The sequence below is a fragment of the Pezoporus wallicus genome, unplaced genomic scaffold, assembly GCF_028554395.1.
Source record: "Pezoporus wallicus isolate ANWC-B61680 ecotype Strahan unplaced genomic scaffold, APGP_CSIRO_Pwel_v1 contig_818, whole genome shotgun sequence".
Lineage (NCBI taxonomy): Eukaryota > Metazoa > Chordata > Aves > Psittaciformes > Psittacidae > Pezoporus > Pezoporus wallicus.
In genome coordinates, this window is record NW_026636248.1 from 5,225,494 (window position 1) to 5,243,033 (window position 17,540).

Sequence of the window (17,540 nt, forward strand, 5' to 3'; positions counted from 1 at the left end):
CATATCCCCTTTTTTAGCTTGCTTTCAACCTCGCTGCACCAAATTGGTGAAAAAGGTGGCCGGACTAATCTTTTGATGGTGGTGGAGGTGCTCTGCAGTGGGGGCAAGTAATGCTGTTAAGCTTTTGGACAGAAACTTGCATTGAAGGAAGTGGAAAGTGCAAATACTTTTATTAAAACCCCCCAAAGATGCACATCTAATTTGAAAGGGGGGAAGCATTTCATAAAGCTGATTGGGAAGGTTTGCTGTTTGGGGAAACCTTGATGAAGGAATGTAATCCCAAACCTCCTCTGTGGTAGAATACCACCAAGCCAGTCTGAAATTTTATATTTTCTAAGTTGAAAACAAGTTTGTTTTCAGCTTGGAGGGGAATCCCCGTGTTAATTTTAAACCTTTCGAGTTCTAACTATGATGTTCGTTCTGTAGTAGTGCTGCTAGAGCAATGCAAAATGAACAAAGGGGCAAAAGCAATGTATACATGACTAACACTAAATCGTGCTACCAAGCACTGAGAATTAACTGCCTTGGCCAAAATAAAGTGTTAGATATGTAACAGTACCAGCTGCCAATAATGTATGTAAGTTTAAAATCAAATTTTAAATGTTCTAGGTAACTTGCAGTAGAGGGGAATATCCTTTTCAAAGCTAACAGGTGTGTCAAAGAGTGCCGTTAGAATGAGGTATGTTGGTCATTTTCAAAGCGTTTACTCAAAAAAATGCTTTTCCCTTTTTAGTCAGAGAAATTTTAACGGGTGTAATAATAGTTGATGGATCAGAGATGGATGTTCCTTACTTGTCCAGCAGACTCTTTCTGTGTTCTATTCTTCCAGGTTGAAACTGTCTCCTTCACTCGCCTCCTGTTTCAACTTGGAAGTTTGTGTCTGATTCCTTTTTCCACACCAGGAAGAGCAAGCATAGGCAGCATTGCCCAAATTGCAAGAATAGGCTGGTAGCTTGTGATAGGTGAAGAAGACAGCTCGGGTACCATAAAGATAAGACCCTGTTGCCGCATAGCAAAGCAGAGATGTCGAAGAGAAGGATTTCCAGAGCTGGATGCTATTATTTCGTCTTCGTCCAATCCAAACCACAGGGTTTCTCTATCTCAACAAGAAGTGGAGGTAGTTGAGGAACAAGTACAGTAAAAGGCGTCTGAAAGTCAGGAACTGTTTGCTATGTTGGACCCTAAGGATATTATCTGAGTATCTTGCCCAACTGCCTTTCCTGATGAGCACAATTAAGCTCCATGAAATAAGCCATAATTGCAGGTTGAGCCTGCAATTCTATTTTACAGTAGAATTCTCTCTGCTCTTGTAAGTGCTTCCAGCCAAAAAGGATGCGCTCCATAGCTGCAGCAGTTGCAGCACCAGCAGGATGAAAGGCAGTCTCCAGTTTCAGGAACGCACTCTGAAGAAGTGAAAAAGTTTTTTCAGGTTAAGCTGCCACCATCCTGGTTAAAAATTAGGAAAATACTTGTCCAAGCTTCGTGGGTGCTGCTTTTTCCTATGCTTTTTACACGCAGAACGCTGTTTTTAAAGCATTGTATGTGACAGATGCTAGCTGCTGCTGAGATAGCAGTGTTGAGCAACAAGTTGAGAAAAACAGATGAGACAGCAATAAATGGTGGTGTGCAGTCGGTAGCAGAGAATTATATGCACAGTGCAAGTCTCTGGAAGAGCGTTGTTTTCAGGGCATTTTGTGTAACTTGGGAGAGGTCTGTGGGTATCTTGCATGGTCTCTCAGACAGACAGAACATGAAAGATCACAGTTGGTGGTCAGTTTTAGTCATTTTGATTAGGGCAAGTTAGAAAGCTATTGCAGGCACGTAGAGCAAAGACATGCTGGCCTGGAAGGATGAAAGCACTGAATGCCTTGAACACACGGAAGCACAGCTGTGGGTGGTGCAGGCAAATGCCTCATGGACAGGGCACCAGTGAGCATTTACAGAACCACTGGCACTTACAGGCATTTACAGAGCCTTTGGCTGTACAAGGAGCAGCCTGCTAATCTGCATCAGTGCAAATTCCCCACCCGTGGGCACCATTTTAGCGAGCTCTTTCAATAAAACCAGTGTTTAAGCTGTGCCAGAACATTGTAAGGCAAAGGACCTGCTTAGTTGTCAGAAGTGTATTTGCCTATGGCACTCAAAATATTAATTTGGGGTTACTTAAATTTAGATTTTTGTTGGATTTTATTTATTTTTCTTCCTTTGGGGGTATAATTGTTCTGGAATAGAAAATGTCTGCAGATTTTCACTGTGAGGGTGGTGAGACACTGGAACATCCACAGCTGTGGATGCCCCATCCCTGGTAGTGTTCAAGGTCAGGTTGGATGGGGCTTTGAGCAACCTGGTCTAGTGGAAGGTGTCCGTGCCTGTGGTGGAGGGGTTGGAACTAGATAATCTTTAAGGTCCCTTCCAACTCAAACCATTCTATGATGCTCAGCAAAAAATGCAGCAATGCCCTTTCTCTCTTTGCATGCTGTCACAAAGCACAACATATACCCCACTTGTCCATGCACGCTCAGGCAGGGCTCTGAACAATTGCTTACTTCTCTCCAACTTGCCTGCTCCTGAGCCAAGGAAATAAAAGGGTGGGCAGGTCACCAGGAGCCAGGCTTGCTATTGAAAGCCTGTTGATATTAATACAAAGGTACAGGGAAAAGGTGTCCACTTTCAAATTGTCAGGAAGTTCAGCGTTGCCAGGCATTGCAAGCTTTCATGGATTATGTGTTAATAATGCACCTCCTGCACCTTGGGCAGCTGGGAAGCCATCAAAGAAACAGCAAGCTGTGCAGGATCCTGCCCATTTGGCCAGTTGCCCAAGCACGAATGATGAAAGCCATCTCCAGAATATAATCTGTCCTTTACATTGCCAGACTGGACTGATGCTCCTACTTCTTTAAGGCAGGATCGTATCTTGAGTAACCAGCACGTTATTCTGCTGCCTGAAAGCACTGTAATGATTTCTTAGCTGACTCCATGCCCTCATTCCATGTTCCTTGATATGCCCTGAGCCTTTCTTGCTAGTTCCATCTATCTGCCACCCCAAACATACTCCCTTTAACTCGGATGTCTTTTTAACTGTTGTTTTATCATGCTGAGCTCGAACAAAAAGCAAGGTATAAAGCAGTACCATGATGGAAACGTGTGACACTTTAATCACCCGCTCAGGTGGTGTTATAATTGGCTTAAAGATGCCGCTCCCTTCAATTACAGCCGTAAATGTGGGGCAGATACAATGCATTTGACACATTAAGTTAAGAACAAGAAAGACTGTTTAATGCACCTAATTTTGTCTTCCTTTTTTCCAGAGTCCCAATTTGTCATTCTTCAAGGCACAGTTTTTGTGTCCCATGACTCATCCCTCATACCCTTGCTTAAAGCAAACAGTGCCTAGGATTTTGCCTTGTGTTTTTAATTTTTTTTGGGTACAGCCTCAGCTGTGTTTGGTCTTAGCAAGCTTTCTTGTGAACTATGACCACTATTTTCCTATTAAACTTTTACAAAGGCTGGGATCTATCATTCCTATAGCAAAGTGCTGAATGTAAAGCTGCTGGAGGAAAAGCATCATTACTAAATCCATTCCAAACAGAAAACCTCGTAAGGTTTTGCTGTACTCCTTACTATCAGAAACCAGTTATGAATTTTGAAGCTATTTTATTTTACTGTGTGCCCTCAGTGCACTCTGTTCATTTAGCTGGTCTTACTTCCATTTCTGCATACAACCCTACACAAATTCAATGGTATTTTCAATTTCTCCTTACAAATGCCCGCTGATTTTATATTCATCTTTGTTTCCTGCACCAGACTCCCAATGGTTTATCCTCTGGGCTTTAAAATCAATCCTGCTATGCCGTTGCTGTGCAGCTTGCCCAGATAGTTTTCTTGTGGTAGCTAATGTTGGTGTCTGATGTATTTTCAGTTGTGGGACCAGCTGCATTGGATTCAGTTGCTAGCAGTGACAGACTTTCATGGCCACCTAGTTGGTTATGGCTGTTCCAATTTTGTGTATCACTTGTTCCAGTTAAACCATAGCACATTAATGGAAATGCCAGGTTACTTTCTGTATGCAGAGGGCAATTTTTTCTTCATTCATTTTTGGTGCAAGACTGACGGCAGTGATTTTATTTGGTGGGCAGATCCCTCTGTACCTTCCTGCCATCAGAAGCGATCCCTCAGCTTATGGCAAACACCATACTTTCTCAAGTCTTCTGTACAGGCAGAGAGGAGGTGTGTTTTCGCTCCAGCATTTCACCACGCTGTGAGTTACACGCATCCCCGGTGGGGTGCAGCCTTTAGCCCATGGCTGCACAGAGCATCCTCCGTCTTCTTTTGATCTCACTTCACCTGCCGTCCTGCAGCCTCTGCTCCTCCTAATCCCCGAGAGCACAGCTGGCCTCGCAGTACGGGTCGAAGGCTACTCCCCGAGCTCCCCGGCATGTGTGTGGCGGGTGAGGGCCCGGCTCCTGACAGCCCGCACTTCCGAAGGCGGTCCCTTGGGCCCGCCGCCGAGCCCGGGGCCACCGGTGGCCGCTGGGGGGCGACAGCAGCCCGCCGGGGAGGCGCGGCAGCGGGGAGAGGCCCTGCCGGCCCTGACCCGCACAGCACCGCCGGCCGACACCTGAGCATCGCTCCTTGAGGGGGCCTGCATGGGCTCCCCGGAGGCGAGAGGAGGGGAGGACAAGGAGGAGAAAGAGAAGGAGAAGGAGAAGGGAGGTGGCAATTGCTAGCACCATGTATGGTGCCAAACATCTTCCCATGCCCACTTAAATTAAGAGATGCCAGAACAATTAAGCATGCTGAATGCCTCTTCAAGTACCTGGAATCATGGAAACAGAGTGGTTTGGGTTAGAAAAGACCTTAAGATCACCCAGTTCCAACCCCCCTGCCATGGGCAGGGACACCTTCCACTAGACCAGTTGCTCCAAGCCCCATCCAACCTGGCCTTGAATGGGATGGGGCAGCCACAACTTCTCTGGGCAGCCTGTTCCAGTGCCTCACCACCCTCGCAGTAAAGAACTTTTTTCCTTATATCTACTCTACCTCTTTCAGTTTAAAGCCATTCCCTCTTTCCCATCCCTACATGCCCTTGTAAGAAGACCCTCCCTAGCTTTCTTGTAGACCCTGTTAGGTACTGGAAGGCTGCTATAAGGTCTCCCCAAAGCCATCTCTTCTCCAGGCTGAACAGCCCCAACTCTCTCAGCCTGTCTTCACAGGAGAGGTGCTCCAGCCCCCTGATCATGTTCATGGCCTCCTCTGGACTTGCTCCAAAGGTGCTGGTTTGTACAGGTTAGAGACAAATTCCTCAGTGCGGCCTCAGAGGAAATCCCTGGATCACCCAGAGCACAACTGAGCTCTATGCATGGGGAATCCTTCCAGCTTGGATGCTAGGACTTTCCCTTCCTTCCCACTCCAGTGTGTGTTTCCCTCAAGCAGGTGAGCTACCACCTGCAAACTACTCATGATGGGAGATTCTGTAAAGGAAATGGACACTTGGGAGGGAAGCACGCTTTCATTCCCTATATCCCCTGTTAAAAAAATCAAGTTCAGAGCTTCATTTATGCATTTTATTCCTTTTAGGTTCAGGGTAGTTTACATACGAGATTATCATCCCAGTCACCTTCATGTGGACAAAAAATGGCAGAATTTATCAAACATCTTTTTTCCCTTCTCATATTAGGCAGGGAAAGGTGCCGAGTATGGCCCCCTGCTCCTGTTTCACTTGGCTTTCCCTGGGATGGCTGCCTGCATCTGGGGCTGTCCCATCATCACTCATCCCTGCCCTGATGCCACTTGTCAAGATAACAGGGCAGCTGAGCCATCTGAGCCATCACTACCTCCCAGCACTGTGGGTTTAACCTACTTTGAAGGTGAACTCTGTTTCTTTGGTCAAGCTCCAGATTAATCTAATCCTTAAACAGTGTTGTTCCTGCTCTTGAATTGAAAAAAAAGAATCTCTGGGCTGGGTGCAGGGACAAATCTTGTGTCTTGTTTCACAGAATCACAGACTGATTTGGGTTGGAAGGGACTTTAAAGCTCACCCAGTTCCAACCCCCTGCCATGGGCAGGGACACCTCCCACTATACCAGTTTGCTCAAAGCCCCGTCCAACCTGGCCTTTAACACTGCCAGGGATGGGGCAGCCACAGCTTCTCTGTGCAACCTGTGCCAGTGCCTCACCACCGTTGTAGAGAAGAATCACTTCCTTACATCTTAACTAAATCTGCCTTTTGTCAGCTTAAAGCCATTCCTCCTACACGCCTTTGTAAAAAGTCTCTCTCGTCTTCTCCAGGCTGAACAAGCCCTCCTCTCTCAACCTCCTTCACAGGAGAGGTGCTCCGGCCGTTGGAGCATCATTGTGGCCTCCTTGTGTGGGGGGCCCCAGAGCTGAACACAGCACTGCAGGCGGGATCCAACTCCCCTCCTGCCCCACGGGCACGGCCTGTGCCCGGAGCAGGTGTGCGGGACACCTCAAGCCGGGAGGTCACTCGCGGGGCCCGGCCTGTCCCTGGTCCCCAGCCCCGCACGGGCTCCGCTGCCAGGGCAGCCCGCCCCGCCTGCGACCTCTACCAGCCTACAGCGGGCCGCTCTTCTTCGTAAAAAGGGCGAGTGGGGCTTTTTCCTCCTCTCCATCCCCCATTTTATATTATTTATTATTATTATTATTATCATCATCACCTACTTATTTATTTATTTATGTGAACCCGCGCAGCTGCAGCAGCCTCCCGCGCGGGGCGGCAGAGGCGCGGAGAGGGTCGCGCTCCCTCCGCGCAGGGCCGGCTTCCTCCGCGCCGGCGGTGGCCCGGTCCCCCGTCCACTGCCGCCCCTCCGCGCCACTCCTCCCCGCCGCCGCCCCGCTGCCGGCCCCAGGCCCGCGCCGCGCTGGAGGGCGGTCCCGGTCTGCGCGGGGCTGCTCGCAGCCACCCCCTCCCCATTTCCCCCTTTTCTTGAATGAAGCGTGAGGCGGAGCTCTAGCGAACCACCGCGCCCGCCTGAGCTGCGCGGGGCCGGCGCCGGAGCCGCAGCCGGAGCCTCCCCCTCGGGCTCCGCTCCTCCCCGCCTCTCCCCGCCCCCGCCGCTCCGCTCCGCTCCCCGCCGCCGCCGGGAGAGCTCCCCGCCCGCGCCCGCCGCCGCCGCCGCTCGGAGACGCCGCCGCCCGGAGCCGCCGCCGCCGCCGGCAGCAGCAGCGCGGAGCGCCCGGAGGAGCCGCCCGGAGCCGGCGGGGTGCGCGGGCGGGCGGGCGGGCGGGCAGCGACGCCGCGGCCGCGGTCCCCATCGGCACCGGTCACACCGCACACGCGGCCCGTCCGCGCCCCTCCTCGGCAGCGCCAGGGGCTCTTCCTCCTCCGGTACAAAGCTGCTCGCTCGGCAAATGGCACTTCGCCCCGGAGCCGCAGTCAAAAGCAATTTTTCTCCTTCATTTTTATTTTCATTTTTCATTATTTTTTTCAAGCTCTTTCTTGTGAAAAAGAATTAATTTCCTATACATAATTTTTTTTTTTTTTTTTTTTTTTTTTGGTGCGTGCGTGCGTGTGTGTGGAAGCACCGGGCTCTCCTGCGATCGGTGTCTGAATGAAACTACGTAAATGCATATGTCTGTACGTTGCACTGGAGGGAAAAACGGAGCACTTCTGCACGAGCTTGGATTCAAATGTGATTCATCTGGTCTCCAGGATTTTCCGTCTCTTTGGGGTTGTTCGCCTTCCCGGGCTGCGAGGCGGGATTTTCTGAGCCTTGACACATCTTTGGAGATGGCTGTTAAACGGGAGTCTGGGAAAAAACATTTGAAATCCTAGAGAGAGATATTTTTTTGTGTCCCTTTCCCACCCCTTTGGTGACTTGAAGCATCACAGCAGCCAGAATTTAACGTTTCTGAACACTTGCGATGTTTGGGTTCTGTTGTTGCTATTTTTTTTTCTAGAGGAAACATGACAGAGGAACATATTTATAGTCCAAGTAAGTACTTTACAGAGGAAATTTAGTTTGTGTAACTTAACAAAAAGCAGTGTTGAGGTTTCTAGCCTAAAGTGCATTGGATTAACGTCCATCCGAGGCTGTTTAGCAGATCGTATTGAATTGCAGCTTCTACGGTGCGTGTTCGTCTGCTCCTTCATGTCCGTGTAGTTCGTCACCGAGGGGAGAATGCACCTGATCTTGAGTCCATATAATACTTTTTAAGATGTATTTCAACACCAAGGAGGAGATGGTCCTAAAGTAAATTTAGAGTAAGTAGTAAATGTGCACCTGGAAGTAAAGTACTTACAGCATTTTAATCCCTATTTATACCGTGCATCTCAAAGCGAGGAGGAAACACTGAGAAGACAAAAGTACCTCCAAGAACTCCCCCACACCACCATGAATGAAACTGTGCCCCATACAGTAACTGGATTATAATTTTTTTTTTTTTGTGTTACTAATTTTATTATTATTGGCTTCTTTACTTTTTGGGGTTCATCCTGCTCCTCTTCTTCCTCTCTCCCTCCCTCTTGCTGCTTCCTCTTGGGAATTATGGCTCATCCGGGGAGAAGAGGCTACGATAACCGGGAGATAGTGCTGAAGTACATCCACTATAAACTCTCACAGAGGGGATACGACTGGGCACTACTGGGCGAGGACAGGGCACCCCTGCCTCCGGGTCTCTCTCCTCCTGCTGCTGCTGCTCCTGCGGTTGCTGCTGCTGCTGGGACTTCCTCTGATCACACTGGGCTGGTGTCTCCACACCCCGAGCCCCCCGGCTCGGCTGCTGCTAGCCACGTGCCCCTGGCCGAGGGGCTGAGCCCTGTGCCCCAGGTTGTCCACCTTGCCCTGCGCCAGGCAGGGGACGAGTTTTCCCGCCGCTACCAGAGGGACTTTGCCCAAATGTCCGGCCAGCTGCACCTGACTCCCTTCACGGCCAGGGGCCGCTTCGTGGCGGTGGTGGAGGAGCTGTTCCGAGACGGGGTTAACTGGGGCAGGATCGTGGCCTTCTTCGAGTTTGGCGGCGTCATGTGCGTGGAGAGCGTCAACCGGGAGATGTCTACTCTTGTAGGCAGCATCGCCGCCTGGATGACCGAGTACCTGAACAGGCACCTGCACAACTGGATCCAGGACAACGGAGGCTGGGTACGTCCCCCAATTGCTTGTTCTTGCTCTCGGCTCGGGCCCGTGGCCGGTGGGCTCCAGGGTGGGCAGTGCCCCAGGGGTTGCGCTTGTATTGGGGTGACCAAAAAGTTTCCCTGGGGAGCATCCGCGCTGGTGTGTGCCAAAGCAGTATAGGCCTTTTGCCAGCTGTCGAGTTTCACCTCTCTATGGGATTACAGTGGTTTGGGATGGGGGAAGCAGCTGCAGCTCGGGAGATTGAAAAGGATGAGAAGCACTCGTCATCACGCTCCACTCTCCTACCTCTGTCCACCCTCGCCTGGCCAAGGCAGGGTCCTGCAGCAGGGTGGGAAGGTGCAGCAGAGGCACCTGCCCAGTTGTTGGATGCAGGCGCATCGTGCCAGGTCCCAGGCATGGGAGCAGTGGGGAACACGTGTGTGTGTGTGCCAGCATCCCTGCCCATTGCAGATGACACTCCAGGTGGCAGACACAGGATCTTGGTGCTACAGGCAGACAGGTGACCATCGGTGCTGGTGTCTGCAGCTGCAGTTGCAACTGGAGTGGGGTTTCATGCTGTAGGGATGTGTCTAGTGTAAAAATCTGATTTTGTCTTGAGATGAAACAAAGGTGCTAGGGGATGTGTCCATGGGATTCTTCTGGAAAACAGGCATTTGTTGTGATCCGATGGATGACTGTGTTTCTGGGGTAGAGATCACCGCTGGCAAGGGCTGGCTTCAGCATCGTCCCGAAAGGGATGATTTCCATGTGTGGAAAAAGGACAGCTTGTGTACTGGTAGTCAATCAAAAGCCTCTCCTTTCGCTCGCTCTCTTCACTAGATGAATAACCACACCAAAATTGGAAGGGTATTTCTTTCCTTTTTTCTTGTACTAATTGATACACTGTAGCAAAATGTGGTCCCAGCTGCTCTCCAGCAAACCCAGCCTGTTGTACCTGTAAAGTTCATAATATTAAGGCATTGGAGGAAGAAATGGCAAAAGTTATACTGAAGAAGAAGCTTTATATATATTCTGACAGCCAGCATAAGTCACTTGGAAATGAAGGTTGGCTAGGTAGGACACTGGCAATTCCAGGTCCGGTCCCTGTGAAATACAGAGCTGACTCGATTACACAGCACACCTTTAAGAGGTGTGTGTAAAGGAATGTGTGTGTTTCCCAGTTAATGTGGTTTGAAAGCCTGGCGTTAGTGATGCGTTACTCAACTCAATTTTTAGCCTTGGGTCCCTTGTGAAGGCAGTGTCAGGCCAAGTAACATGCCACCTGCATTGACCACCTCTGTTAAAAAATGAAGATGCTGCTACCCGCTGCTGAATGTGCCTGACTAACAGATACATGTGTCTGGGGATCCAGAGGACATCTACTTGCTGCTGTAATGAAGGGAGTAAGGCTCCCCATTGAAATAGGAATCCCAGGAATCCCCGTTGAAAACCCTCCCCAGGAAAACCCCTGAGGAGTGCTGCAGACCCCTGGTTGCTTGTCATGTTGGAGGCAGGGGCATTCTCCTGCTTTCCCCTGCTCCCACCAAGGAGAGCAAAATTCAAGGTTCAGGGGCCAGAAGGGGGAGCAAAAAATGTGTGTGCGTGTGTGTCCATGTATTTATATACAGATATACAAATATGTATATACAAATATGCATATATATACAGACACGCCGCACACACACACACAGAGTGACTCCAAGTGCTTAGTGGTTAGGACCACACTTGGGAGAGGGAGACCTATCTCCTGATCCCCTGTTTCATGGATCAGTACAGAGGGTTTGTCAGTGTTTTGTTGGGGTTTTTTTTTTCACAAAACAGATAACTGGGGGGAAAAAAAATCTGCAAAGAATTGAGGCTTTTGGAGACCTTGTCTGGTTAAAAGCTGAGCAGCTAAAGGGTTAGGGATTTTGCAAATGCACTTCTGGGCTGGGATGCCTAACTTGTGCGTAAGTCCCTCCTCAGGCTGGAAGCCCATTTGTGGAGCTGGGGCCCTCGGTTCGCTCCAGAGCCAGTGAAGTCATTCTGTTGACTCCAGTGAGCTTTGCATGAAATCCGTAAGCATGCTGGAGATGTATTGTCCTGCGGGTGTATTGTGTAAAGAGAAACATAAATAATGAATAAACCTGAGAATGTGAAAAGACAGGTGTTACCAGGCGTGATTGGCCAGATGAGGCGAGTGCTGGAGCTGTTTCTCGACGGTTAGAAATGCGGACTGTAAGCACTGATTGCCTTTAAAAGGAAAAGATGCTTCTTATCGATAGCAGTTTAGCTGTTTATTGAAGTTTCCTATAAACAAAAGCTCCCGAGTTTGGATGCATGTGATGCCATTTACTGCCACGTGTTATTTGTAATGTACACATGGAAGAAGATGTGCAAAATCTTCCCCAAGGTGGCTTTTGCCTGTCTGTCTGGGAACTGTCTGGTACCTTTGAGCCACGGGATTATTAAACATAGGCAAAATTCTAGCTGGTTACAAAGAGCAAAAGACTAATGTGAAGTTGCAAACACAGCTTTTAGGATCCTCTCTTCAGATGGAAAAAATAGAATGGCATTGGGGTAGTAAATTTAGATTTTTCTTTCTTTCTTTTTTCTAGCTTTTGGGATCTGTCAGTGGGAAAGGATGTTTTAATATATGCACTCGATCTTCAGCTTGGCACTTGCACCATTCCCCATGTATGAACCTTACTAAAGCATCATAAGTGGTTCTTCCAAAGTAATTTATCACCTTGTAGGAGGTGAGGCTTTGTAGAACTTCAGTATAGCTGCCTGTGAGATCTCCATGTCACACAGTCTGCCATAACAAGCAGGAGCACCGGCTGTTGTAGTCTTCTCCTTTATGTTGTGGCTCCCTGGTATGTTGTAGAGTGGAAAGTTTATTAGAAGCTGTGTTGTAGTAGAGAGGAGAGCATTGGAGTTAGTCATGAGCATGTGTTATACAGTGAGTAAGTTGGGCAGCATGTGCTTTGGGCCTCTTGTATGGGCCTATGTCTTATACTCAGGCCAGAAGTTTGATCAGCATATCTTTCTTATTTATCTGTTTGGTTTGAATTGGTTCTGTAAGTTGGCAATGTATTTCCAGGACATAAATTCTTTCCAAGGAAATTTGGATTCCAAGGAAAACGAAGAAGGAAAGAAGCATATCCAGGGGCAGGTTGGAAGGGGATCTAGCTGCCGGAGTATAACTTTTAGGCACTAGACATCGCTGTTAATGGTGTCTGAGAACTGTTAATACCCTTACAATACACAGCGTCATGAGTTTGTTAGAAACTCAGAAAAAGCAACATACAGGGACTACCTGCACTGAGGCTGTATTATTCACTTGCGGTTCTGGTAGCAAATAAATGCAGATTTCAACGATTTTCACGTAGGCCAGAATACCGCAATATTGTACTTCGGCCTGATAACATCTTAATTGTGTTACAAAAGAAATAAGAGGAGAACCAGCTCATCTCTGCAATTTCACGGTACTTGGTATAAAGTACGTTTTCTGACTGACAACTTAATGGCGTCGTTTCATGTTTTAGAGCCTGGTGTTTGAGCTGCAGAAGGACAGGCTTGGCAGCAGGCTGTTGCACTTGGCGACTTTTGACTTTGACATAGGGAACAGTGAAGCGATGGAGCCGGAGGAGGGGAAATAACCGGGTTGGTCATGTAGTGATGGCTTCCCTCTTTGGATACACCACCTAACATATGTGGGAGTTATGCTCAGCTCTGGATGCTTCTAGTCCAACATATGGCTTCCTCCCTGAGCTGTTCAAAAAAAAAGCAAGAGCATGAGAGCCATAGGAGACACAGGCACTATAACGTACGTGTAGACAAGTACATTTTTGATGTAAAGAATGTAAAGAAGCCCAGGTGAGAGAAGCAGCATTGCGTTGAAAATTCAGCCAAAAAGGCATTATTTAAAATTACAATATTTACGTTTGAGCCAGGAATGTGCTGTTTTCATCCAATTCTGTACTTTTATTGTGGTTCTTTGTTGTTTTTGAGAGTTACGGCCAGACATCGGGAAGGATTTAAATGTCTGAATTGGACCATAGGTGAAAGACAAGTGCTTGCATCCTCTGAGTGCCTGCCTAGCCAGAACAGTGGGAGAAGTCCCTGGCTTCTCTTTGCTTCTTGCCCAAGCCAGCTGGAAGCTGCTCCTGCCTGAGAGAGGGGAGCCACTCAGCACACTGTAGGGAACACTGTTCCCAAGAACCTCCATGTCCCAGAACCGGCAGGCATCCTCTAGCCTGGCCGCTGTCACTCACATACCATCCTCATGCACAAAAACAGTGAGGGAGAAAGAAGCCCCTGCTTTTCCTGGTGGCTCCTTGGTCAAGGCCTTTCCTGAGGTAACAGGACCTTCTCCAGCCTGTCAGGGGTGTATACACCCTCATCTCTGACATCTCAGGAGGCTTCACCTGCCGGATGGCTGCTGGTGTTGCTGAGGTGTCCTCCCCTTTGGCAATAGGGCTCTTCCTCCTTTTGCAGGGGTGAGATTTCATTTGGTGAAGGAAGAACCAGGGTGTCTAATTCCCACAATCTGTTTTCTCAGGTGGCTGTCTACAGCCAAATGAATAAATGCTTCTTGGATCAGCCACTAGACCCCAGGTTTCCCTTCTCCTGGGTTGGCTGCCCTAATCACTGTGTTTCCTCTTTTCTTTTTTTTTTTTTTCCTAGTAAATCATTAATTTTCTGTGCTCGATAGCATGCCCTGGGGAGGAAATGTGGAGAGCCACTGTGCCCTGCAACGGTCCAGAGCCCCTGAGTGAAGGTTAGGGATGGCAAACACTTCTGCCTCCAGGACAGTGCTGGAGGTCATGGATATCAGTGTGGTGCTAGGGCCTCCCTGTGCTTGTGTGTGGTACACTGACTGAAACCTCATCCCTTTCAGGCTCTGGAACTACTCTCCCAGCAGCAAAGCCAGGCACCCACCTGCACAGCACATTGCTTCTTTTGCAAGCCCTGGGCAAAAACCTCCCACTTGTGCAGGATGGGACGGTGTCTTGGTTGGAGCCGGATGCCCCATGCTGGAGCAGAGGCGCTTTGAGTTTTTACCGGTGACATGTGGCCTTGTAACGACTCAATCCCCAGTGGGGCTAACCCCAAGTCACTGTTTGACTGGTAAAAGGAAACTATCTGAAATCTTCTCAGTTAAATAAATGAATTGGTAGTTTCAAGTGTTACACCTTCTGGGTGCTTTGCCAGTTTTTGTGGCTTTGTGGGTTTATAATCGAATTCTCAAAATATTATCAAAATATTTTTCTTCTTGCTGTTGCTGGAGAGCAAAAAATCAATTCTGTAGCGGACCTGTGCTGAAGCAAGGAGGAGAAGAGCGAGGGCAGAAAGAGAAAATGGTTGTGGTTCTCTAGTCCCTTTCATTTGTAATGGCTTTCTCTGTGATGTGCAGCAACTTTGGGTTGTTTATTTTCTCAGAAATCTCATCTTTTTTTTTTTTTACTTGGAAAAAAAAAACAGGGGAAAAAAAGAGTATTGACCGTGACCTTTAAAATTTCGGAACCAGGGGTCTTGGTTATAGAGATGATGTCGTTTGCCTTGATCTTGCAAAGAACCGTAAAGTTCAAACATCAATCCTATTAGAAAGTTTTACTTTACTTTCAATATTGAGAAAGAAGTTAGTTCTGTGACTGCATTAACACGGGCCTCTCCCGAGCAGCTGCATTAGCTCCGCTGGGCAGTAAGTAGCTTAGTTTTTTGAGTATGTAGCTTGAAATTTGGAGTCAGTAATCCACGAAGAAAATCCATTTGAATTTTTCTGCTGAGGCACAAGTGTTTCTCTGATGGCAGAGCACGGCTCTAGCTGGAGAATCACAAGACCTACGCAGTGATGTGTGAAATTGCATGTGGAGCAGAAGCATTTTCTCAGCAGCCAGATACCAGGGCCTGGGCTTCCTAAGGCAGCACGGGAACTCTGTCCTGCAGCACCAGCAAGCATTAAGCCCTCATGCCCGATACAGTTGTCCTTGATGACAGGGCCGTCTTTCAGTGGGTTGGACCTGGAATAGTGGAGGGAGGTGGATGGTGCTCTCCATATGCCGCTCTGCTCACTAACATGAGCTGCCAGCAATCTGGCTGTGTCCTTGTCACTCTTCTCACTCTACAGCCGCCTCACTGGGCTAGCCCGCAGTGTTTTAGCACCCTGGGGCTGCCAGCAAGGCTGCGAGTGCTGGCTCCTGGCCTGGGGTCTGGGCAGCCCCAAAGCAGGTCAGCAGTTTTGGCAGTTGAGCAGCTGTAGCTAAAAACCAGCACGATAGATCAATTAAATAACAACTCTCTTGTGGCAAAGTGAATTCCTATGTTTTGGTGGTTGCATTTCCATCCCTGTTGTCTATTGTGGTTATGGTGAAGGCTGTGGCTGGGCAGGGGTAAGCACATAGCCATGCACCCCATGGCACGATGGTGAGGCATGCTTCCCCCTCCATTCCCAAATACGATTGTATTCGGTGGGTGCCTTGTTCTTTGCTTGTTTTGTCCTTCTGCTTCATGGAGGGCTGGTGATCCCCAGCTTTCTGCAGGCCTTCCCTTGCCATCACCACTGCTGGCTCCAGGCAGTGGGTGCTGGATGTGGCCCTGGGTACTGCTGCCCGGCCGTCAGCTGCGGTGTGTGCCAGATCTGGCCCTTCCCACCTTCCTCCCTGGCCTGTTCTATTTTCCTTCGTGTTCTTGGTAGGATGGAGCCCAGCCTGTTTGGTTTGTTGGGTTTTTTAAAATCATTTATTTGTGAGCCCCTCGTGGCTGTTCTCCTGCTGGTTTAGTGATAATAATAACAACACTTGTTACCTGGTGGCAGCAAAATACTGGTTATTTCTGAGGGCAGTACTGGCCTGTTTTATTTTCCATTTCATATATAATAATAGGATGGATGAAGGTGCGCAGTGCCATAAATCTTCTCTTCCCCAGCAGGATAACATCCAGGCCTTCTTGGCAAACATGAATGCCGATGACAGATTTGAGGGATTTTTATTTTACTCTGGCATTCAGTCTCATTAACAGTCTTATGAGTGGGGTTTTTTTCTTTTTTTTTTCTTTTTTTCTTTTTTTGGCTCCTAAAAGACTATGGAACCAGATAACTTTTCCAAATGTATCTTGAAGTCTGGAATTTATTTTGTTATTTTATCCTAATGTTAGTTTGCTGTAGTAATTATTGTATATCAATAGATTTTGCTAAATCGCCCTCACTGGAAAGTTCCTTTCAGGTTTCTGGATTTTACAGTTAATGAATAAGAAAACAAATCTGATTTTAGAAAGTGTTGTCACTGATTTCAATAGGAACAGCAAGAGGCACTTGATTGGACAACTGTAGTTACGTTTACTTTATACATGCGGCAAGAAAAATAAGATCAAATGGAAAAGCTACAGGTTTTCAGTTAATAGAGAAACACAGCCTGTTCTGCAACGCATGGTTAACCTTTGGGAGCTGTTTTCATGGGAGAGCTGTGAGTGGAAGTACCAAGCTGCATTCAGAAAAGGTTTAGGGATTTATAAATGTACAAAAACCATCTATGCTTATGTTTGAATAAAGTTACTTGAAAGAGCATACATACACACCTTGGGATAAATATAACACCAGCTGCTGAAATGAGATCACCAGGTGCTGAGGGTAGACCTTTCTCCAAGGAATGCAATTCTCTTTTACATTGCTTCTCCCCCAGAGCACGTGGTGCTGGTTGGTGACTGGGGATACTGGGATGGATCTGCCTGTCTCATCCATCTGGGGAAAACTCCTTGTTTCTGCATGTGTTTTGTAAAGGTAATTGTAAATGTGCTTGTGTTGCTAAGAGCACCCACGTCACTGAATTTACTCCTGTGCTTCTTGAACATCTGTTGTGAACTGCCACATTTAGTTAAAGAAACAGTCAGCATCCTTCACCACGTACATCGTTTTACTGCTATTTTATTTTATTGAAGCATAAAAAGGATGATTCCATTTTGTTGACTGACAAGGTAACTCAGTGGGTTTTGGGGTACTTCAGTGAGTAATTTACGTACATGGGCCAAAATCAAAAAGCAAAGGCCCCGTTCTTCCCACATAGTGCTTGAAAGAGGCTGTCACACAGTTGTTCGAGAAAGCAACTGAGAGTCAAAACTTAACTTCCTCTTCTTGGCTCTAGTACTGGGTACATAATAGGATGTGGGACAAATCATTAATATCTCTTTTTTCAGTTAACCAGATATGAAACCAGTATTCCTGTTAGTATCATTGCCCACCATGTTAGCATGAGTTGGGCTGGTGTTTTTTGGTAATAAAAAAGAAGTCATACAGGGTCCAGTATTGAACAAAATACTGAAGTCATTGTAACTTGGGGCTTAGAATAAAATTCAGTTCTGCAGCATTACATTTTGTCGTTTCTGGAGCTTGCTAGCCTGGGAAAGAACAAAGTGAGTCAGACTGTGAAGCTACCTGGGGGTGAGACCTGAGTGGAGAGAGGAGAAAGAAAGAAAAAGTTAAATGGAAATTAG

At 47.8% G+C, this 17,540-nt stretch overlaps 1 protein-coding gene across 1 annotated transcript in view; it reads left to right on the forward strand.

Moving 5' to 3' along the window:
- Window positions 1–7,494: 7,494 nt before the first annotated feature.
- Window positions 7,495–17,540, forward strand: part of BCL2 (BCL2 apoptosis regulator) — a 97,451-nt gene continuing 87,405 nt past the window's right edge. The window contains exon 1 of the mRNA XM_057399386.1: window positions 7,495–9,098. Coding sequence (XP_057255369.1) covers window positions 8,505–9,098 — 594 coding nt within the window. The 5' untranslated portion in view covers window positions 7,495–8,504. The remainder of the gene's footprint in view (window positions 9,099–17,540) is intronic.